The following is a 24,444-nucleotide window of genomic DNA, read 5'->3' as shown; positions in this document are numbered from 1 at the left end:
ATTGTATAGAATTTGCTTTCCCTTAGAGGGAAAATCAGCAGTAGTGTACACAGAGAGGATAATTTCACATGTAATTTATGTGACCTGCATCTGTGAGCTTATTATTTGTCTACGAGTGAATGTTTTGCCCCTGTTAAATGTATGTGGCCACAGGTTTTACAGATCTGGTAAAAGAACCTGTAGGGACTGAAGACTTTCCTTTGCTGATTGGACATAATCCTTAGTGGGTTTTGGATGCAGAAGAGAGGCTGCAGAGTTGGGCAGAACAAAAGGGGAGGAGATGTTCAATCACAGGTGGATTTGAATGTTTGCAGTAGCTGAATATTTGTATTGCCATTCCTTAGCTTAAAACTGACACCAGACTAGGAGACTTTGGAGTGGCTTTAGGGGAACTGCAGCAGGGAATTCATTAGTGGGCTGGACCTGCTAAAGGTGGGACCTGTTGCATTTTCCAGTCTGAAACAAGAATGGTAGAGACTAGGGTGGAGGACCATGAGCACGGCAGGGTTAGTGGCACCGAGTCACAGAGCACAGCACAATTTCATGTTTATGCATTACTATAGCCTGCATAATCTATTGCTTGCTGACAAGTGTACTATGTTCACATACAGACGAAGAAGTGAAAAAGAACAGGATATATTTTTTCCAAATAATTTGCCAATCATTTTCCTGTTTTCATTAGGGGGTCTGGAAGAGTCTGGGTAACAGTACTGCTCAGCTTGGCTCTGTGTAAAAGGGCTTAATTTTTATGTTTCCATTTAGTCATTTTTATTGTGTTTTTTCTTAGCTTGTTGATGAATAAATCCCAGTTATACTGAAGCAAATGCCTGGGAAATAGAAAACAATTCTGCGCTATCTCTTTGTATATATTGGAGGTGACAGGTATTACCGGGTGTAATTAATTTACTTATAAAGAATCAAGATCTGCATTCTTATGCTTTCCTATTATAATACTAATTACTAGAAATTATTAGTGTGATGATAATAAATGCGTGAAGACCATGTGCAGAATTTACAAGAGATACAGATATGAATCTTTGTGTGTTTCCCTTTACCTGCCTGTACTTTTCTGAATCACACATTAGGTGAGTGTTTTTACTGGTGGGGTGTTTATGTGCAGTGAATATTTGTGAGCGCAAACTTGGCAGTGTGTGTTGAATGACTACAGTTGAATGTGGGTACATGCATGAGAGTATGGGAACTAGTCCAAAACATGTTCTCTCAGACCTTCAAGTGTGCAGAAGTGCAATGGTGTTTCTGATGAACGTATTATTTTAATTGTGTACTTATGAATAGGTGTTTCTTGTCATAGTACCTGTGTCTTAAATGTGTCCTTGTGCATCTGCGATCGTGTGTGTGTGTGTATATACACAGATGTATGAGCGTGTCTGATGAGTGCGCATCAGCTCAAGCGGGAGATAATATGATGTCCAAAAATCTTCTAGCAACTTAATCTCAATTGTGGTTAGCATTCATTTTGTACTAAGCAGCAGGGGATTTTCCTCTGCAAAAGAAGAGGCGCAGATGAAATTAGTATAAAAGGGCATCTATGGCAGTGACCATGCAGCTGATTGTCAGTCTGAGACAGAACTTCCCATATGTGCCTTTTTCTCACACTGATCCTCACAGATATAAACTCTACTAGTAGCAGCTAATAATGCATTTGGTGGGGGTTTTTTTTGTCTTGTTTTTCCAGAGAAATGTGGATAAGATCTTGGCAGAAACTGGCATTTCTTGGAAGTCATGTCTAACATTTTTTCCACTGTCAGCCAGTTCCTTTCTTTAGTCTCTGAACATAAGACTTGCCAATAAAAGTTCAGAAATAGCTTCTTTCACTAGAACTAATGTTTGCCAACAATAGCTAGGGAACAGGAAAAAAAAATATCTATTTTTGTAGCTGGATTCTAACATGAGGTAACCCTGTTGGCTTTAACAAAAATTAATTTGGCACCTGAAGTTAAAAGGTTTATTTGTACTGGAAAGCTTTTAGATCCAATTCCAATGTGATGGTTGAGAGGTGGTATGTGTTAGCTACTTAAGGACAGGAAGGTGTTGGACAAGCATGTGTAATGTCATGCAGTGAGGTTGGTCTTAATCTGGCTGTGGTTTAGAAAGTTGTAATTGCTGTGTTGAGGAGTGTGGGAAAAAGCTGAGTATGTGCTAGTCCAGCTTCCATCGGCACCATGACCCTTCTTGTCTGAGACTTCCCCAGCATCAGGATGGAATGTGAAGGGCTGTAGAACTGAAATGGAAGGGACAGGCAGGTTCAGCTCAGCTAGTGATAGACAGACCCATTGAGGGACCCGTTTCTCTTGTCTGAGCTACAACTTCTGCACTATTGCTTATCTCTGGTTGAGATGGACAGTTTGGAGTGCCTGTACCGAGGAAAGAATTAAGGCCAGTGATAGCAATGAGAGAAATGAAGTTAATACCAGATGTCTTTCCTTGCCAGCCAAGGCCCTGTCCTGCTGCTCCCGAGCAAGGTGAGTTCCAGGCCTGTGAAGGACAGTCAGGTTCAGCCCAGACAAGTCACCAGACAAGTTCATGGTGATGAAACAGATCCAAGGTCAAGCCAGTGATTCAGGATCAGGTCCAGTGATGGTGACTGGGTTCAGCTTAGCAATCTCTTGGTAGGTCTGCAGTGACCAGGCAGGTCCAAGGTGAAGACAGTCCATGGGTCAGAGTCCAGACTGATGGGGCCTGTGGGGAAGATTGATAGGCAGATATGTTTGTTGCTTTTGCTTGGGAAGCAAAACCAGAGACAGGTTCTCAGTTGCTGTAATAACAACTATTCTGATAGAAGCAGATATCTTCCAGTGTTGCGTCCATCTCCTGCCATCCCTGAGCATCACCGCTCCCTCCTGAACTCACATGGCTTTTTAGTCCTCCTATTGCCTGAAAGCCTATGGTCATGTTGTCTCCCTGAGCCTGTCCAGATTCCACCCCTGTGTGCCTCTGCTGTGTGGGGACAGCAGCAGCTCCCTGTCTCCTTGTATTCCGTCATCCAGCTGCACCTACTAGAGGTTGGAGGCTCTTCGTTAGAGTGACAGTGGTGCTCAGAGGTTTGCTGGACCTGTCTGTCCTCAGGCTGGTACTCAAGAAGCTAAGAGTGAACCTCTTGTATGACAGACATTAAGTAAAGGAATGTGGGCTCCCCAGAGTATGGGGATGGGCAGCTAATCTGCCTGAGGGAAGGGCTTAGTCTCAGGAGAAAGTGAGAAGCAGGGGGTAACTGAAGATCTGACTGCTGTCCTGCACTCAGCAGTTATCTGTCATTTTGTCTAAGTGAGTTCTCGTGTATTGCTGTTGGTTTATTACAAAAAAAAGATACAAGTGCTTTTTAAAACACTCTTTTCTTTGGATTTTGTGTGGGTTTTATTTGAAACTTAATATTTATTTCTTCTTGGTCTATGATTAATTTATTTTTTTTTTTAAGTATGGCAGAATGCCAGATTAATAGCTTCAAACTATTTTGTTCCTAGCAGTGAGAGATGAAGTGCAAGAGGTAAAGAGAATTGTGGGCTCTCTCCCTGGCTCTGCCAATGCCCTTGACAAGTTGCCTTTGACTAGGTTACTCCTCCTCTGATTCAGCATCCTGCTTGCAGCTTGCAGTACTGCTCTCCCATCTCCCAGAGGGTACCCTGCGATTAATTGAGGGATGTATCTAAATGGCTTTAGCAAGCAAGCCGAAAGTCACTAGGGGCAAAGCTGTTACTAGAGCAGGAATAAAGGTCAGGCCCTTGCTGACACTGTTGTCTTGATTAATTAATACGCTAATCTCTATAACTCCTCTTCAGCAAATATAATTTGGCCTCAGCCTTATTTTTGTTCTTTTTCCTGTGACTCCGCTTTGAGAGAACTAGTGAAAAGACCTAGGTGGAAAATATGCTTCTCGCTGTATCCCCTCCCCTCTGCCAACCCTATGCTTTGTTCCCCCCTTGGCATCTTTTGCCCTTGTTTGTCTGAAAGCTTTGCAGAAAAGTCCCAATGCCAGTTAAATGACTCTTCACTGGATACCAAAACAGACTTATCCCTTGATTAGGGATTTGGGGACTAATATCTGATTACTTGAATTACTAGGGAAACAGTATGTGGAATTGACTGAAGGGGAGAGTTACATTTGGTATTATTTTCCTATGGCTGTTTCTTATAGGAAAGTGCAAGACCCATGTTAGAAAATGTTAGGGAGTTTTTGTTCCCTTGGTGAAGCTGAAGGGCAGAGTAGCCATCCATGACTGCAGGAAGGAGATGCCGGCAGTTTGGTTTCTGTGACTGATATAGCTCTGGAGCTCAGTGTTTCGAGACAGCTGCTTTTGAACACAGAGACTGTCCAGGATCTATTAGGTGTTGCTACCAGCATCAGAAGATGCAGCAGGGCTTGGGGAGGAGCAGAAGGCAGAGTGAGCAAATTGTCTGGTGAAGCGCAGTGAACCAAACCATCCTTGGATAAGCAAGAGGGAATATTCCCCCCAGGTTGCTACCCAGTGGGAAATCAAAGAAATGAAGAAAATCTCTCCTTGTCTCCTATTCAGCTCTTAGTTCTGGTTTGTTGTACTTCCCATTTCGCCGTGATTACATCCGTGTCTCAGTCAGGTATTGTTTTCTGCTTGAGCTGGGAACATTCCCTAAAGCTGTTCTGAGTACACAATACTCTTGTTCTCTTTCGCAGGCCAATTTTAGAGTGAATTTTGGCAGATTGCACAAGTGCAGAACACTTACTGTCCTGTCTTACACCATCATTTTCCTGTATCATTTATTTTTCCTTCGACAGATTTTTAACACTGTCAGTCTAATATGCATCAGAGGTTGAAGTGTATTACCATAATGCACTGCATTGTGGGTAATCCCATGCAAATTGCTCTGTGGAGAGTCATGCTAAACTATGTTCTTGCCAAAAAAAAAAAAAAAAAGAGGAAAAACAAAGACCTTTTTCTTTTTTTTTTTAACTGTTTGTTCTTTGGATTTCAGCGCAGCTGCCAGAGGCACAGATTTAAGCCAGTTGTTTGACATTCAGCACCATGTGCAGTGATGCTCCTCCTCACAGGACACTTGCTGAAAGGATGGAGTTGTGTACTGCAGTGGATTTTCTGTATATGTGTCTCTGATGTTCAGTTTTAAAACATTACTAGCCTGTCAAAGGAAAAATATGAGTTAATGTTGGAGTGGCACAGCAAAGAGAAATGTCTCTTGCTGCTTTTTCCAACTCTATCGTACAAACATCTGTAGGAAACGCCATTTTTTATGAACCTAAAGGGCATCGGGTACCTCTCGGAAGTGGCAGATCTGATCATATGTAGTGTTGTTTTTGTATCTTTGTCATCTTTTGTTCTCCATTACCAAGGTCATTTGCTTGGAAACTGGCTGCGTTGTTCCTCTGAAGTCTGTATGCTTCCCCAAACTGAAGCTGTAATCCTCCTTTTGGGCAGAACACTTGATTGTAGTAGAAATGATTGCAATGTCACAAACAGAGGATTATCATTTTCAGTAGAAATCATAAAAGCAGGTTGAAAAGGACTCCTAAGAAAAAAGCAGCTTGTTCTTATGCAAATTTTCTCAGGTGGTACAGCTGCAAAATGAGAAATCCTGAAAGGCTGTAATCTGGAGTCAGCATCTTCTCTGCTCATAAAGGTTTGCCTGCTTTGCTGTGAACAGTCACTAGGTTCAAAGACTCGGAGACTTGTAGTTTATTTTTACAAGGCCTGTATGCTTCTCACCTGATGCTCTAGGAGGTGAAGTGTTTATCAGCTGCTATGCATTTGCTTCCTGCTGGTCTCCATCTCCAAAAAAGCCAACGTGGAAATATCCACGGCAGAACAAGGGGAAATGTAAGCTGCTTTTGTGAGTCACGTCAGTTATCCCACTTGTTAGAGATAACTGCCTCCCCCTCACCCTAGCTCTGTCTCTCTGATCTTGTCTCCCTTTCTTCAGTCTGTTCTTTACAGTCTTCAAAGACCTGCTTTCTTTTTCTCTTTCTCTCCAAAAGCATAGTAAGTGGAGATGTTAAACTGAGCCTATGCTGGTGGGATTATATAGGGGAAAAGGCATATAGGTGGTTTGCAAAGGTCTGCATCCAGCTGCCAGGTCTAACTGATACTCCTCCTTGGTAAGTAAGTCCGAATGCCTAAAATCTTCTGCATGCTGCTGGTCAGTTTCCCATGGACAAGCACCACAGGTTCATCTCTCCTGTAATAAAGTAGAAGCTTCGGGTTTGATCTCCATTTTTGTTTCCTTTTTAATCATAGTTTTTACAGCCAGAATTAAGGTAAAAGCTATCCATCAGCCATCTTAGTGGCTGTCAGTTTACTTTGTATCGCTGGACATGTGGACCGGTGATAAAATGAGCCTTTGGACTCTGCAGACCTTTAAACCCTGGTTAGCAGCTGATGGCAGCTGCCACCTGAAAGAACTTCCCTGTGTTTGATTTCTGACTGTGGAGTCCATGTTCCCAGCTCCCAGTGAGGGATGTCCTTCCTAACCCAGACTCTTAATGAAATGATCAGTGACTTGCCCTTGGGCCGTCTGGTAAAATCTCCTTTTGACCCAGCTTTCTCATGTGTTCTTTAACTCTTTATATGGTATCATTGTATTACATATTCGTTACACGAGCCTATATTAAATCAGAGCAGACATCAAAGATGGTCCTGCAGTACTTTACCTGAATTACCCTCAATGTTACCAGCCATTCTCTAGGTGGCTAGTACAGAGTATTCAAAAGAAAGAGAAAAAAGAGACACATTTTTCACTGTTATTGTCCATTTTTCTGTTAAGTGTGACAAGCAGCAAGAAGGGTCCTGTGTCAGAATGATTATGCTCACACCTGTAAGAAAACAGCCAACAGTATCCCTTTGCTTGTACTCCCGTCCTTCAGCTTCAAAGGAAGCAGTTACTAGGCTGGGGGAAGCCCTCTCCTGTGTGGTGTCTCTCTCCTCTCTGATCTAAGCTGGGCATAGATGCTTTTTGTGCTTTCCCATGTGCCTTTGGCTTGGAAAATCAATGACTGCTTTGTTGTTTTAGAAGTGCTAATACAATAAATTGTAGAATCATAGCTGCTTTCTGTCACTGATCCTGAGGTTGTAGGGAGTGACAGGTGGGGAGGACAGCTTTGATGGTGTTTGCTGAAGATGACCAAAGAGAATTTGTTATATGGAAAAAAAGAAATTAGCCTGGGGGGAGCCATTTATAATTTAGGAAAAAAGTCTCAGGTAGCTCTTGAGTTGTATCAGCATAAGGGGATGGACATACAGTGCGTGAAAGGTTAGTGTGATGAAAATTGGAAAAGGAGAGGAAGGCACAGAGCTGTAGATGTTTCTGTGTCCTTACCTCTCACCTGTGGATCTCTGTGTGAGGACCTACTTAAAGTTGTTAAGGAGACCAACACAAAGAGGGTCTCAGGATAATTTTATCATGAACACATGCACACAATTATTCCACCAGGGAAGCTGGCATGTGGCATGTGATGTGGTCTGGGCAGGAAAACCATCACCAGGTGGAAGCTCTGCTCTGAGGCCATTGGCAGAAGGAAATGAGTGATTTTGTGAAGGGCAAACTTAGATCTGGAAGAAAGAAGTATGCTTCAAGGCACAATCAAAATGGCTCTGGAAAAAAATATGGGACCCTCAGGACTGGAATAATAAAAGATTGTGTAGGCTGAGATTTGGATGCATTCTGGAGCTATTTGTGCTGCCCTGGAGCCACAAGTACGTTGGCAGAGCCTGGTAGGTAGCCAGGATGGGAACAAAGCGATGTGCTGTGGTACCGCGTCAGCTCCTTTACACATGAAAAAATGCTTGCAGGTTATCTGCTGTGTTATTTTATATTAGGCTAAGGTTATAACTCACAGAATCAGGTGAAGCCCAGATTTTGTTCCTCTAGGAGTTGTAACGAAACTGAGAAACAAGGGATTTGAACTACTAAAAAAAAAAAACCAAACCAACCTCATTAAAAATGGCCAGCAGACTTGATAGTTGACTGTCTAAAACATGTTTATCAAGGTGCTTATTATGATTCCGTATGTTTCAAAACTTACTCCATGGCAGAAAAGAACCACAAAAAAAAGGCACTGGAGTAATGCAAAGATAAAGAGACCCAATGACTGAGAGTATTAATAGTGCCTTGATAATATGGTGGATTTTTTTTTTAAAGAGGTACAGGGATTGGAAGACAAAAGGAGACATGGTATATAAAGTTTCAACAGTGGCTTTCAAGGGTGAACCAAGGTTAATTTTCATGCAAATTGGATTGCTGGGCATCCCAGATGAGTCAGGTTGATAAAAAGAGAGCCTCCTGCAAAAAAAAAAAAGGCATTCAGAAATTTTGGGAGTTATGGAGTGAGACACAAAAGGACTGTTTGTGTAGTCAAAAACTAGTTAAAAGGGTGAAAAAAAGTAGGTTGGATACATAAGCATCCTTGGGATGGAAAGAAATTGATAGTAATGTGACTCCAGCTGCCACTCTGAATTGGTGCTAGCCAGTATTTATAATTTTAATGACTGGAAGGCAAAGAGAACAGTAAAATAATAAGATTTACTGTTTGCAGATGATACAAATTACACAGTAGGAAGGAGGACTGAAAGGATGTGGTTACTAGAATGGAAGACAATACATAGGCAGTGGCCAGGTAAAGCATGTTTAAAGGAATAGTTTAAAGCATTCAGATACGTGGTTGGGCTCTGAATTAGCTCTAACTGTCTAGGAAAACATAAGTAGCTATTATAAAGACAGCTTGATGAAGATGTGTGTGCCACGTGCAGCAGCAGCAATGAAGAAAAAAGTAAGATGTCTGCATGTGTGAAGAAAGACATAGGCTTGGAAGATGTTGTAGTATCCCTGTAGACATGAATGGTGATACCTCCTGTGGAGTAGTTTGTTATGGGTTGTTCCTTTTGTAAGAGGCAAAGCAGTGATAAAGAGGAGCTAGAGGGAGCAGATGAAAGTGTTTGGTGGCCTGGAAGGCAGCTTCAGTATGGGGAAAACGTTAGGGATACTAGAGCTATTGTGTTATAAAGGGAAGGAATAAAGCGTTATGGTGCAGAGAGCACAGAAGTAACACTAAGCGCGGTGCTGGGGAGAGGCTTTGCCATGACGTGGATGTTTGGTGGCAGTGCAGCAGGAACCAGGCTCCCCAGCCCACTGGATTCCCATCTACATAACACTGCTGCTGGGCCAGGAGACAGTTTCACTGGCCTGCTAGTCTCCATAATGTGCTGGCATGGGAGCAGGGTGGCAGAGATCATGTGGGGCAGGGTGTTACCAGGCTGGAGCAACAGGGATGTCTGGGTCATGCTGTGTCAGCTTCTCACTGAATCTAGTGCTTCAGTCCCTGTGTTGGTGCAAAAATGAGAGGTATCATGATCCTGGGGTCTCATTTTAAACGGGGAGTAAAAGCTCACTAGCCTTGCTGTGTCATTTTGGTGAATACATACTTTCATCACCTCTGTGATGGGAAGAATAGCGTATATTTTATTGGGGGGAGAGGGAAAAGACTGTAAGGTTTCCTCTATTGCAGTTTATAGCACAGTTAATTTTAAGATATAAACTACTTTGGAAGTTCCCAGTATTGCTAATTTAAATACTTTATTTTAAAGCCATACAGAAATCGAACAGTGTTGTGTAATATAATACAAGGATATGTGGCCATTTCATGAAATCAAGATGCAATAATTGATTCTTTATGTAACACATAATCAACCTGGGCATCCCCATAGTGGATGGCATTATGAAGACAAATACCTTATTAAGAATTTTTAAAGCGGGTTAGACACTATGAATAGCATCTGCATTTACATTAGCCAGAATAAAGTTATAAGTATAATAAATCATTTTGTTCTAAGGCATGTGGTGATCACCAGCCAGGATTAGAAAATTATTTTATACTTATGGTGAAATACGGCCAAACTGGGTAAATTCATAGCTGAAAATAAGGCTTTGGTGGGCCAGGAATCTGGTCACTTTTCTGTACACTGAGGTTATTTACACAGGCAAACTTTTAAGTGGAAGTAGAGACAGAGAAAAGTGATCCAAGGATTAGGCTGGCAATTTAGGACTTGCAAAATTTCAGCTTCTTGCTTTTCCAGACTTCTTTTGAGAGCTAATTCATTTGACACAGATTTTGAGACATACTTTGAGCCCCACCTCACACTTAATCTCTGGATATCTCAGGCTATAACTTGTCTGTGACTTGTTTCAGGTTCCACAGTGCTCGGATAGCAGGAAAAAGTAGGTATGTGAAAGTAAGTCAGGGATAGACTACCAATGAATTTTCAAGGCACTGTCAGATGGGGTGACACCACTTAACCTGTTGCAAATACTGGGAGCATGGGGGAGAAAGGTGTTTGCTTGAATAAAGCACTTGGTTGTCACCAACATAAGGTAATTGTTTTTTCTTTACACACACTGCCCCAGAATCCCTACCCGACTTGGAACAGTTCCCTAGCTCTGTCCCCTGTCTGCCAAGCAGGAGGTTTAAGCATCCTCGAAGAGCATTTGTTGTCCTTTAGAAATCAGAGTGTTGGGGGTTTTGCACTGTGTTTTAGTTTGGTTTGTTGGTGTGTTTTGGTGTTTTTTGGTTTTTTTTTTAAATTAAAAAAAATAGCATTGTCCATGATTTTTGTTAGCTCTACTATCAAAAACTTGCCCTCTGGACTGTCACTTCCAAAACACTTCTTCATTGGATGGTGCAGGCAGGCTTCTCTTCCCCAAAACTGTCTGCAGTCTGTAGATTGAAACTTGACATACTCCTGACCCTGTCACTGTGAAACAATGCAGATTCTTCCAAAATGCTCGTTTCTGGCATGGCATATCATTCACTCAGCCTCTTCAGTTCTGTTTGAAAAGACACTGTGAGACGGGGTGAATGATTGCTCAGTGTCTGCAAAGAGAGGAATATTCTGTCGATGCTAGTCCAGGTTCATCCAGAGCCTAAAAATAGGTTCCTAGCGTGTCACACAGTAATGAATGAGACAGAAAACCAATGTACTACTTAACTTTCTAATAGAAAGCAAGAACTCTGCAAAGAATAGCTTCTTCCTATATGGTTTGTCTGCTTAGGGGAGTGCATCCTCATTTCTCTTTCTCTTTTTGTTAATCTTTTGTTCCAAACATGACCACCCTTAACAATTATGGCTTACAAACAAAAAAAAAACCAACCCCCAAAACCAGCAAAAAACCCACCACAAAACCCAACCCAACCCAAACCAAAAAACCACACACAAACCAACAACCTATATATGTATAGTCTGCCCTGGTGCTGCCCAAGAAGCACTCTGGCAAAGCTTGGCTTTCTGGTACCCTCTACTACCTCCAGTCTTGTATGGCAATGCAGAACAGCATCCGATGGACATGGAAGTATTCCCTATCCAACTAGTACCTCTCTGGATGTGTGCAGTCTTTGGGGAGGTGGGAAATTAAATCCACCTCTGTCCCCATCTTGCATAGTTTGCAATTTGTTGTTATAAAATACAAGGGAGTGGTGTGTGGGATAGAGTGGCCAAGCACAGTAGCTAGCTGAGGCTGGCAAATGCAACACAATATAATTTCTTTGGCTCTTCCAGTATATGATGAGCCTGCCATGTGCTGAGCATGGAGTCATTCATGGAAGCTGATTAAGGAAGGGAAAAAGGACACTGAGGGAGGAGCGGGGAAGGAGAGAAGGGTGGAGGGAAAGAATGGGGAGGCAGCTGTAGAAATACTGAGTGAAAGGTGTGGAGATGGGAACGTGAAACAAATAGCTAGTCAGCACAGTGGAAAGGAAGAAACCCTTCCCCACAGTAGACCTGCGGAATTAATAATCTAAAGAATTGTTTTGCTGGAGAACTTGGCCACAAGTTTTTGTTTGCTAAATCACCAGTTCTCCTATGAGCAGGTTGTTCAGGACTCTTTCTCCAGCAGATCAGAGAGAGAAGGTATTTCATCTTCCTATTCAATCCATTCCTGTGTTGCCTGTAACATACATATTTTTAACCAGGGAAGGAGTCCATTTGAATGATTAAAAAAAAAAAAACCTGCTTCTTTGCTTCTGTACCCAAGAACTTTGCTCAGCCAAAACACCAGCTGAGTTCAGCAAAAGTTTTGTGAGGGGGTTTAAAGCAGGCTGGGCCTTGTTCCCTCACCATGTGGCCAAAGTACCAGTTGTAATGAGGACAGATGTTCAGTGAGGCACACCTCTCCAAGGGTGAAAAGGGGGTAGAGGTTTCCACTAGCTTTCCTCTTGTTATCATTCCTCTATATCAGCATTCATCGACCCCAGCAACCCCTCCTTCTTTCTCATCCTTTTATCTCTCTCATTCTTTTATCTTCTGTCTCAAGCTCCAGTCCCTCTCATTTTTCTTTCTAGAAATTCCTGCTAACCTATTTTTTATTTCACTCTTCAGCCTTTTCTGCTTGCTTAATCCTCTTGAAATCTTTTGGCCCAAATTCCCTTCCCCTCCACTCAATCTGTTTTGCATACCATACCTGCTACTTAGGCATCTCCGGGGCACAAGAAAACCTGGTTTGTTCCCTACTGTCTCAGCTGTCTAAACAGCCAGTTCCCTGGCATGTGTCTGCCTACTTTGATTCACGGGGGTTGAAAGGACAGTAACCTTAAGTGCTGACCCAAAGTAAAATTAAGGCTTCAGACACCAGGCACCAAATGTTTCATTCAGCTCCCTGTTTTATCCTCTAGAGCCTCCAAATGGTTTCTATTAGTATTCTGAGAGAGAGCTCACTGATGAAATTAGTAAGAAACCAGACTGTCAATTTATTTATACCCAGCCTTAGGGCATAACCGTTGTGCATGTGTAAAGCTATCGAGATGGAGAAAATATTCTGTAAGTGTGTATGTATATGTATTGACTGGAAGTGAATTTGCAGGGAAAAGCTGTTGCCCCAAGGACTGAGCAGTGACCAAAAGCGGGAGAGGCCACTGAAGTGGCCGTGTTGCCTGTCAAAGATCCCTTTTAGGGAACAATTGATCACTCCGAAATCTTCCGTCTACTTGTGTTTATTAGTATTTTCCAATTATAACTTTACTTTGTTACTCTTGTGGAGAAATTTCTCATTTAACTTCTGGATTTCTTCCACCTTCTTCAACAATATCTGTGTTATGAAACTACTGCTGCCTTTGGCTGTGGGAGTATTTAAAGCATATGAGTAACGAATAACAAAGTTTTTCCATTGCATTGTCATTTAGCCTGTGAAGAATTTTGAGGGCAAGATGAGAGATACTGGAAACATTTAGTTGTGGATATTTATTTGATGCATCAGTGCTGAGTATGAATGAACTGTTTTTCCAGCATTATTTGATCAATTTTGTTTAGGAAAATTTGTATTGACAACAACCTGGTGAAGTGATAAGTCAAGGAGTAGGTTTATTTTGTGCTCCCCAGTTTCCTATTACTGAGACGGTGTCAACTGAGAGATGTAAGTGAGAATCCTACTGTCCCAGCAGTTATGCTAGCAATGGTTTTGGCAGAAAAGGCAAGAAATTAATTGGTTTAACAAGACTAAGATTTAATAGACCAATTGTCTGTTTCATTCATCTGATTGGCCGTGTTGCCTACCTCTGAAATTTATTTCTTCCCATGGAAAATAAATATGTCCAAAACTTGAACTGTTACTAGGTGTTGGCTTCTCCTGTGCTGACAATGTGAAAAAAGGATTAGGAAAATTTGTTTAGCTCCATTAGTCTCTGTAACAGCCAGGAAAAAATTAACCTATTATCCCTTAACATGATGCTTGCAAAAGACTGCATGACAAGACCCGTGGGACCAATTTGTATCGTGCAGTGGAGCATGATGCATCAAGCTGATGCTGGTCCACACTGGTACCTTCATGTAACAGAAAGCAGAAACTGTGTGGAGATATAAGCTGATCATCAAAGTAGGATAGTTTTGTTAGTATGTTTCTGAGGCTGGACTAATTAGGACTGATGAGCTTGTCTGCAGCTTTCTGGTGCAGATACTGTTTCCTGCTTCAGACTTTACTTAGATTCTGCTGGCTTGGAATACTCTGCACCATGCTCCACTGCTCGCACAGATGTGTCCAGAGGAGGACAGAGCTGTAAAGCATTGTGCTAGGGAGAAAGATGGGGTCACCGAGAATCCAGAGTGGCAGGACACTGCAGGGGACATGCCGTCACACAGAGCAGCTTCCTCCTGCACAGCTGTGACAAACGGACCGTATAGTGTCACTATATGTAAAAGCAAGACAGCTTCCCTGCCGTGGAGATATGCTTTCCACCAGCTTCTTACACCAAGCCAAAGCGCACCACTTCTGCCATTCCTTTCTTCTTTCTTGCATTTCTTGTAAAATATTTTCACAACTCTGAGTTTGTAGGCACAATCTGAAAGTTTTTACAGCTGTGTGCGCTGCACAGCTACAAGGGAAATGCCTGGAGACCAGGCTTCCCTTTCAACAATGCAAGTGGGACCAATTATTAACCACTACACCAGCTCCTGGCATTACTGACAGATGCCATCAATAACGTTAGTTTGATATGTCAGTTCTGTCAACAGCTTCAGTTAATGGTAGTCATGCTACACATCTCCAGCTCCACCCTCTGCTGAGAGCTGAGGAGGGAGGAAGGGGAGAGAGAGAATTATCTGAGTTAAAAAATAAAAGTCCGTCTGTTTGAAGTGAATAAAGTATGTTAACAAGTAATCCTCTAGCTGAGGTTTCCAGCTGTTACTCCTGAGCTGTCTGGTATCAAAGCAATATGGGTCCATCGTACAGCAGCTAACTTCAGTGCATGAGCAATTACTGTCTGAGGTTTCTGAGCTATATTATAGTTTTATTATTATTATTTCTCTGCTCATAGTTTCTTAAGGCCTCTTCATATCCTGAATAAAGCTCCAGGGAATCATAAAGCCACAGGCTGAGTTTTAACACAGTCACTGTTCACATCTCCTGGATTGATAGGTATTTAGTATGTTGCCTTGATCTTGGAAGCAAGACCCTGAGATGCACCCCAGGGAAAGCCATGAGATGTTCTTTGTATTTTTTGCCCCTGAGAAAATAACTTTTGCTGTGGAAATGATACATTTTTCGCTCAGAAATGTCACCACTTCTGTCTGCCGGCTGTAACTCTGCCACACTAAAATATCCTGTGTCTTTTAAAGTAAAATAATACAACATTTAGGAATCTATGCAGAGCTGCTAAGCACTCTCATTGTTTTGTGTTAATGACCCTTTGTTCCCATAAACCTCTCCTTCTGTTTTCTTACTGTTATTAATTATTGCTACAGTTCATTGTACCTAAGGCTTGCAATGGAGGTGAATGGGATGGAGAGAAGAAATGGTGTCAGACATTTGCCCAATGTGATAAAAATACTTGAGACTGTTCTGAGAGCAGAAGTCAGTACTCCAGAGACCTTAGACCCTGCCTATCGCTGCAGCTATGTTTTCTTGGATTCTCTGTGTGCTTTTCTGGGCAGGTCCTGTGCTTATCTAGTTGTCCAGCCACTCAGTATATGTTTGAGCTCTGTATTATTTTGTGGTGTTCATGTTCATCATCATAATTACAGATTCATGCTTTGCTCACAGGGTCTCAGAAAGGAAACAGCATTACAATATCATTACTATATGAAAATGCATTTCTTATTCGATAGGGTGTTTGTAATGCTAGATGATATTCGTATGGGCTGAACTCTTAGAGGTGAAGCAGTGGTTTTCATCCTGTCCAAGCAGCCTGTTTCCTCTAACAAAAAAGCACAAAAAAAGCTTTACAAGAGAGCTGCAGAAGTTTATGTGAGAAATCTCCTTTCTTCCATCCACCTGCCTGGTTTTGGCTCAGAAATAATCTTTCAGCTCTACAGAGCTGCTCGGACCCAAGGATCCCAAAGCACTTTACAAATGTAACAACTTTACACTGAAAAACAAGATATAAAAATCGGCATGATATCAGAGCTCAGGCTCCTGTCATGGATTACCAGAGCACGTATGGCTTCATTACCCTTAAGATGTCCACTAACAAATACCTAGTAGAGAGTCAAGTTCGGGCCACGCCGGCACAGCGCTCACACCACGCATAAGGCTAGTGCCAGCCCCATGAGCGTGGACTCCTGAGAGTTGCTAAGGAAACGGTCTTGGAGATGGAGCTGAAGAGATGTTTTGTGCTGCAAAAGCACATAGGGCTGGTACTGGGAGAGGCAGCAATTGTTCAGCAATTGATTCAACCCCTGATGTGTTAGCATTAAAGACTACACATGATTCAGTCACTGAATGCCAAAGATGAGGGATTTTGCAGTTTCTTAGTTTCTTTCCAGTATATCTGAGCTTTGTTTATCTCCTGCCCTCTCACTGCTTGTATGAAACTGACATCGATGTCAGACATGGACTTATTCCCATGCAGGTCCTCGGTGTGTTCCTTCTTTGCTAGATCTTTATTTTATTTTTTTTAATTAGTGAAAAAACAAATTCGGACTATTCATAATCATGGTTCTTCCAAGCAAGGATCCACACCTTGGATGAGTTCTCCCTTGAAAGATTACATTGATAATCCAAACCTTTTGTGCTTCTCTGTCTCTGCTAGAAAGACATCAGCTTTTAATAGACTGAGAAATTCCTTAGAGGTGTTTGTTGTTTTGCAATTACTTTGCAATTGATTTTCTTAAAAACCAATTCATAACTTGTTAAAGATCTCTTTCCCCCTTCTCTCCCCACCCCCCACAGTTTCCTTTTTTATCTTTGTCACTGCCCAGTGTTTAAAATCTTAGGACCTATTTTTTTCCCTGTTGCTTAGGGAGGGGACTTGTCTACAGAAAGAAAGAAAAAACAAGTCCTAAGGATTTGTAAAAGTGGATTTACAGTGAGATCCTCCTGGGCTGTGAGTCTAATTCTTACAATGATGACTTCTGCAAAGGTAGTTGAGGTAGTTAAACTATTTGCCTGTGTTTGCCCATTTGCAAAGTAGAGGCTATTTTAGAACAGCTTCTGTAGACCAATTGCTGACAGTTAATTTTGCAAATAATTCTGTGGGCAAATTTCCATACGTCGCAAATGTGAATTAACCCCTAATGCGGAATGGAAGGAGGAATGCTGACCCTTTCCATGTCATCATGAAATGTACACTCGGCACTGAACCTTTTTGCGCCTCTCCATCAGGGCTTGCAGCTGGGAACTCAAGAGCTGGAGGAGATGGGAAGCAAGTTCTGCCTTGGTTTGCTCATTCTGCACCTCAAATCCCTGCCCTGCAGCAAGAAGGTGATGGCTCAGGCAGCACGCCTGCTGGATCTGGAGGAGGAGATAACAGACCGGGCACAAAGGTCAGTGATAGCAGTATTCAGAGGGTTCTCCTGTAGGAATCACGTTGGTGGGGATATGTTTTGGGTTTTAATCTACAGAAATGGACTCTCCTTATAGCTGAAACTTGAACCTTGGGAACTGGAGTGTATTGAGAGTAATTGGAAACGAATATACAATGGACTTCCAAAGGAACTACTAAAACAGTGGTTCCATGCCTTGCAACCATTAAAGTGGATAAAAAAGGGTGAAAGAAAAGCACCTGATTTATATTTTCCACTGAATTTCAATTTACCTATCAAAACATTACTGAAGCATAGGGGTGGTACTGCCCCAGAAAAATACATTAGCAGGAAATGTTTCTCTGCTGGAGTGGGAGGTGGTGTTCTGCCCCCCCCAGGTCCTCAATGGAGGAGATCTCTTACAATCTTAGAGCTGCAGAGTAGGGAACAAGTATTGCAGGTTCAAAAAGGACTTTGGTGGCATGACTTGGAAACTATAGGCGTGATTCTTCAAGGATACTCCCATTTAGAGCATTAGATTTGGGACTTTATGATGTATAAGACAAAGTTGTGATCCCACTGATTATTTAGGAGGTGTTTTTCCAAACTGCAAAATTAATTTGCTTCCTACATTCAATGGGATGTATTTAAGTGAGGTAGCTCTGTTATAAATATACAGGGAATTTCATCTGGATAAGTATCAAGAGTATGGCACTCTTCAACTTGAGTTTGTGATAAAGCAGAAATATATATATTCTTTCTAGGCCACTGTCACTTGTTAGCGCTATGTGCAAGCGCATATGCTTGCAATAATGTTTTTCCAAGACAAACAGAGAAAGAAAACTTAGCGATATGATTTGAAGCTCCCCAATCGCTTTGTCATCAAAGAGCACTCGGCTTCATCAATGAAAAGCAAGTTTTTCACTAGCAGAAATGCCCCCATAATTTACAGCAGGCTTCCAGTCTTCTCCCTACAGGGATACTTAACCAACATTACCACCACCTGTTCCTCATGCTGAAACCATTCTTACAAGCTTGTTCACAGTTTTTAATGTTTATGAGGGACAATGAAAAAAGAGGGCTAAAACGCAGAGAACATTCCTTTGGATTAGCTGTGCTCACTTGTATGTGTGAACATATAAAGGAAGCAGTTAAGGTGTATGCTAACCACCATCCATGTTGTGGACAACCATCCAACAAATCGTTGGTATATCATTAGAGAGAACTACTGAAGCCTGGCTAGGCGGATGATTTTGAGATATAAATCAAACTCTCACTTTCAAGCTAGAGCTAGAAGGGCCTTTGCATAAAAGTAACTTCTCTTATGGGAAGAAAAACGTTGAATCCTGACTAGCCTCAGACACTAAAAAAAAACATCTGGTCTCAGTAACTTGGTAAGCATTTTCCTTGATCTTTGTAGGCTTCTCTTATTTTTTTCCTTTAGTTGGCTTTATATTAATGTGAATTCATTACATTTTCCCAGTATTATGTGGCAGTTGATCATTACCAAAATAATAGTAAAAAGCTCTCTAATTACAAATATTTTCAAAGAAGCTTAACAAAGAAAAAAAAAAAAAGTCCCCTTACTTTGTAGAACTCCCATATTGTTACAAATGTGCCCATAGTAGCTGAAAGCAAGGCCTCCTGCTCCTTCAGGTTTGCCTGGCATTAATGACTATCTCCATGGCATCCAGGGACGTAATGTCACTGCTGAAAGGCAACGAGACGGTTACTTGTTCGTTTTTACTCCACTGGGTATAATTGCAGGTTTGTGGAATTTTAGAGCTTAGGTGCAATTTGTTACCCTTTGCAGGCCAGGTTAACAGCTGCATTGTTTAGTGCCACCTAGATATGTCATATTGCAGGGGCTTCTTGCAGAAAGTTGGGGGAAAGGAGATGCAGGCAACAAAGGGCTTGCTAGCATATTCTTTTTTAAAAAATAAATAATTCATGGAAAATTATTGTGCAGTATATTGATTCTGATTCAGAAAATTAATACTTTGCCCTTGGGGCTCTGTGAGTCTAGCCGAGAGAATTGCATGATTTGATTGTAGTGGGAATAGGAGCCCTTCTGGAACCAATGGAAGAATGCAGAATACAGAGAGCATACTGCTACTGGCGGGAGGGCAGCTATTTTGACACCTCTGTCTCAACTCACTTTGGGGGAAAAAAAAAATATTCTCCATCAAAACATTTCTCTGGAGGTAGCTGAGGGGTACTGCTCAGTCTAGTCTCACTCTGTAAAGATTAAGTGTAATCTAGCTCTTTTAGGTAGCACAAGGAGGTCACCAGAGCCTTGCAGCTTACTGGTGATCTATCATTACATCAATGGAAATTATACTCACCTGCTTCCTAGACTAGACCCATCTTTATGCATTTAAGGAGAATTCAACATTTTAATTGTTTGTTGACCTTGTCTTCTGTGGTTAACGCAAGCATGCACAGCATCCTTGGATGATTTCTGTACTCTCTGCTTCTGAAAATGTGAGTAGGTGTGAATGAACGTACCCAAATTTTTGTGTACATCTGTCAAAGCAGAGCCAGACTTGGTGATCCTTCCGGTGCAACACAGGAAAAGTCTGGTCAGTTGCCTTATGCAATTTCTTTCTTATATGCTTTTCATCATGAACTGTGGTAGCTTTAAACAATTTACAGGCTATCCCTAATTCCAGAGGTCTGCACTGTCCTGGTCCCAGGAAATGCTATGCATGATAGATATTTAGGTGTGAAGTAATAGCTCTGACTGTAGCTAATGTTTTCTGGCAAAAAACATGTGATGTGTCCCACAGAATGTCCTGCTGACATGTCTAGAAAACGGTACAAATGCGGGTGATTCTTATCAAAGCAGTATTCACCATTATCAGAGAAAACAATTAGTATTGTTCAACCTTGATGAAAATGCTAATTTTATTTGGTTGTTAGGGTTTTATTTTGTGGAAAACAAGCTGAATTTAAGCTGTGAGCAGTGTGGTGTATTGCACAGTACTTATGTTAAATAGGTCTACCTTGATCTAATGTGTTTCCTAAATACGCGTTTCTGAGTGCCCATCTCTGTAGTACTCTGGGTGACAGGTCAAGCCATGGAACATGAAGTTAATCCAGCACTGGATATAGCTGACTCCCAGATGAAATGTCTCGTTGCAAAGATACGTAGATCAAAAGCTGTGGAGCCAGAGGTCTCTTCTGTTGTGAAATCCCTGCAGTTCATGTCCTGTATTAGTCTGTCTTTGCCCTAGTGTCTGGTGTGCGGGGCATTGACTTGGCATCTCAGCATCTCCCTCCGACAGCAAACATTTTCACCTGTCAAGGTTTATAACTGTATCTGTCTTTTAATTTTCCTGTTCAGGCTGTCTCTGTTCTGGGTATTTTGCAGCCTTATTCTTTCACCACTACTGTGAAGGGGATGAAGGAGCAGGCTGAACCCTGCTCGCTTCCCTGGAATAAACTATTTGCTGTGCACTTTATATAGATCTGTCAGAATCAGTGGTCAGTAAATTGGAGCAAGGTAATAGCTGTCAGGGAAGTGACTGGTCTAATGGAGGCATCCTGTGTGAATGGGGGATTTCTCACACCACATCACAGCCGTTGTATTCAGTGTGGTGTCTCCAAGAAGCCAAGGTGGACGAAACCTTTAGCAGACCTAACTAAATAGTTTGGTACACAGGCAAGAATTTCTTCCTGCCCCCAGTTTACAGTCTATCTTACCCCTACAGTGAACTGTAAACAGAATCACTTACGAGAGAGCGGAGTAACTGTTGGAATAAGTTCGCAGCAGAGGCAGAATAGCAAAGTAGCTGCATCTGAGAATAAGTAAGGGGGGGATGAACCTCCACCTGTGGAGCTGTACTGCTAGTGGGACAGTAGAGCATTTCCCCTAAAACCAGGAAGTCCTTGGACATCATGAAGCTGGCCTAACAGCTCCTGTGTCACTGGTCCTCTACATATCTTCATGGCAGCTGTCTCACTAACATGACAAAAGGTGGAGAAAGTATAAGGTGCAGTATACACATAAGAAACATTAGAGCTACAATGTGTGATGGCGAGGAAGAGGGGTGAAACTGCTCCAGGTGTTCGTTAGTCTCTTAATTATCAACCTGTGCTCCTGGAACACTTCATATTAATTTTCACATTTCTTTTAGGCATTTTCACCCTCAGGTTGCACAAGAGCTATTTAGGGGACTTAGTTGTTTGTGGCTTTTTTCCCCACAAGTGATATTTAGGTGGTTTTCTGCATCAAATAGCCCTTTTCCCACCAGCATTGAGTAGGGTTGGTCTACTCTGCCAAGGTCAGAAGCCAGCTATGTGGAGAACTTTCTGGGCTTTGCAGCCACCTTCAGAAGACAAAGTCACGTGTCAGATGTTCATACAGGCAATTTATTCTGCCCTCTCTCACACTCGGCCTCACAAGCACGTTATAGCCATGCCCTAGGACGAATCACTAATTTTGTGTTTCCAGCCTCCCACCGTGCTGTACAGACAATGCTGGCATTCAGAAGCTCTCTGCTGGGAAAATGAAATGCCAGCTTGTACTTTGGACATTGTGGTTTTTGATAATAGGTTTCATGCCTCATTTGCTGTAAAAGCAATTAGGTTTTAAGTCAACGCTGTCCAGGTAACTTCACATTTGTCATGAGGATGGGAAGTGACTGTTCACCTAAAACAGGTTTGAGAGAAAGAGAGAAAGCAAGAACAACCTTCCACTATAGGTATCCTCCCCTTCTTCCTCACGGTTTGAACTGGTGGCACATTCCTTTATTTTCCTTTCCTTTGCCCTTCAGGTTGGGCTAGGAAGTGTTTTGCATACGCTGCAGCAATTGTAGCCATTTGTTCATGAGACACATCTTACATGTTGAGACAAGCTTTTGTGAAGTCATTATGTATTTTCTGCTGACTCAGATACTATTAATCTCCTGTGTTTCTTCATCATTTCTTACCTCTCTTGAGGAGAGCCAAATCTCTTTCCACCCCAGATGGTAAATATGTTTAGCTCTGCTATTAATCAAAAGTAGAAGGCTTAAGTACTGTTCTGGTCCTTTGTCCAGATGTAATCTTTTCATCTTCCATATGCCCAGAGGAGTTAGATTGGTCAGCGTATGGATGGCAAATCCAAGAATTGACAAGAAGGATTTGCAGATCGTTTGGAACTGTGCTTGCTCTTCTTCTATACCGTATTGATGCACCATCATGATCCTGGGTACTATTGAACTTTTGGATTTCCCATCTTTTCACTATAATGCACCTTGCTCTCATTACGGCTGTGCAAGCAGTTCCGCTCACCTTTTAAGCTATGTGACCAAAACGTGATTCAGATCAAACTAGCGATTTTGGGGAGATGAAGCAGAAAAGAAAGAGGAAAGTTCAAACAACAAAATAATGCAGATGGAAAGCAGTGTGCTCGCTTTGTTTGGGGTATCTTTAGTGCATCTTTGAATAGCAGAAATGTAGTATTATACTTGTGTGAAATGATGGGAGGTGGTTCCCTTGTCTGCTGGTTTGGGTCTTCCTATACTTACAGATGAATGCGTGTGTTGTTCCTTGATGTTATATTTGTTTTGATTGTACAAACTGGAACAAATTTCAGCTGAAGGGTTTGAGTGCAAGATAGTGCTTCACCCTGTGAAATACCCCATCACCCCAGAATCAGGGTATACCTGCACTCACGGCATCCAGTCCCCTGAGGCAGACTGGACAGTTGGACTCTGGGGAGTCCTCTGACATCTGGATGAAGATGAAAGTGCTCTTTCATAATTTCATTTAGTGAATCTAACCCGACGGGGAAAAAACCAGCAGGAATTATTTGACTGTTTTGATTCAGATTTCTATTTGATTGAAGCTTCGTTTTTCTTTAAGTAAGGATTTAGCGCGTTTTTAACCTTGATCATCTGTAGACATTAAATACTTTGTGGCAGGTTTCAGAAGAGGAGGTTGTTTATTGATTCTGTTTTTTAGCTTAGTCACAGATTTTCTTGCTGGTAAAGGAATTTGAAATTTCTACTGCTTTATGAGCATCTCTGGATGTGGTATTTCTGTATTTGCATGCTGGAGAGAAAAGCGCTGTGGAAATGCATTTACCTAACTAAGGCAAACCACCATGTCTCTTTGGTGGTGTAGAACATGGGGCAAAAGGAGTTTCTAAGGTATTTTGTTTCACACTTGTGAGAGCACAGTCTAACATTAATGCAATGTGACAGGTGTGAGTAGCTGAAGCTGGGCTTCAGCTTTGGAGCGCTCTCGTGTTGCTGTAACTATTTAGGATCAGTTCAGGAAATGCCTTAACTCCTGACTGACATACAACACTCTCCAGTGATCTTTCACACTGATGTTGCAAAAGAGTGATACCTTCTTGCCTCCTCCAGGGTCTGATGTAAAGAATTGCAGCCTTTGCTAGTGAGAGAAAAAAAAACCCTCAGATGTCAAGCTTGGATCCGTTACTGACTTTCGATTTTACTATCATGTGCCTTGGTAATCAGGTTTTCTAAATAAGAATGCATACCTTCTTCTATCCACCCCTTCATACTTCTTATCCTGCACTCTTCAGCGTCTTTGTTATGTGAGAATACAAGCCCAGTGAATTCTTTGGAGGTTCAGCCAAGCAATGCAGCCTATAATGAATATATTTGGTATTCAGAAGGCTTTCATGTAGCTGTTCACAGGTGAGCCACTGTAATTCCGCAACTTTACATTAACACTTTCTGGAGCCATTGCTATTTTCCTCCTATTGATTTTTATTATTATTATTATTATTATTATGAAATAGCTTGGGAGCTGCACAGCTTCTGTTGATTGTTATCAAATGCCAGTGCCAGCTATGCCAGGCTGGCTACAATTATTCATGCTTATTTCAGAGCTAATTAATTTATCTTGTAATAGCTAATAATAGCCATTTAAATAGCAGCAGAAAGGAAGGAGAGGAAAAGAGCAAATGGAAGTGAAAGAGATCATAGGAGGAGCTTCAAACACGCATTAAAGCACCGCTTGCTATCTTATCTGTCTGAGGTTACTCAAATTATCGTACACTTACAGATCTGACTGGACTACAGATAATGAACTGTATATATCCAGCAGAACAAATGGGGTCTGCATTGCCCTTTCAGTGAGGCATATTGCTATAGTACTGTCTGGTATTAGACATTTTCGTATTGATTAGGAGCGTCTGTATTTCTGTGCTGCAGTCCTTTCCCCTTAAGATCTAACTTGAAATATGAAAGCCACTGGGGCCCTTCAC

At 41.8% G+C, this 24,444-nt stretch overlaps 1 protein-coding gene across 1 annotated transcript in view; it reads left to right on the top strand.

Moving 5' to 3' along the window:
* Positions 1-24,444, top strand: part of AGBL1 (AGBL carboxypeptidase 1) — a 273,101-nt gene that overhangs the window by 166,035 nt on the left and 82,622 nt on the right. The window contains exon 22 of the mRNA XM_005242455.2: positions 17,080-17,240. Within this exon, the coding sequence (XP_005242512.1) occupies positions 17,080-17,240 (161 nt within the window). The remainder of the gene's footprint in view (positions 1-17,079; positions 17,241-24,444) is intronic.

Source organism: Falco peregrinus, chromosome 1, assembly GCF_023634155.1.
Source record: "Falco peregrinus isolate bFalPer1 chromosome 1, bFalPer1.pri, whole genome shotgun sequence".
Taxonomy (NCBI): Eukaryota; Metazoa; Chordata; class Aves; order Falconiformes; family Falconidae; genus Falco; species Falco peregrinus.
This window is presented reverse-complemented; position numbering and strand designations above follow the sequence as displayed.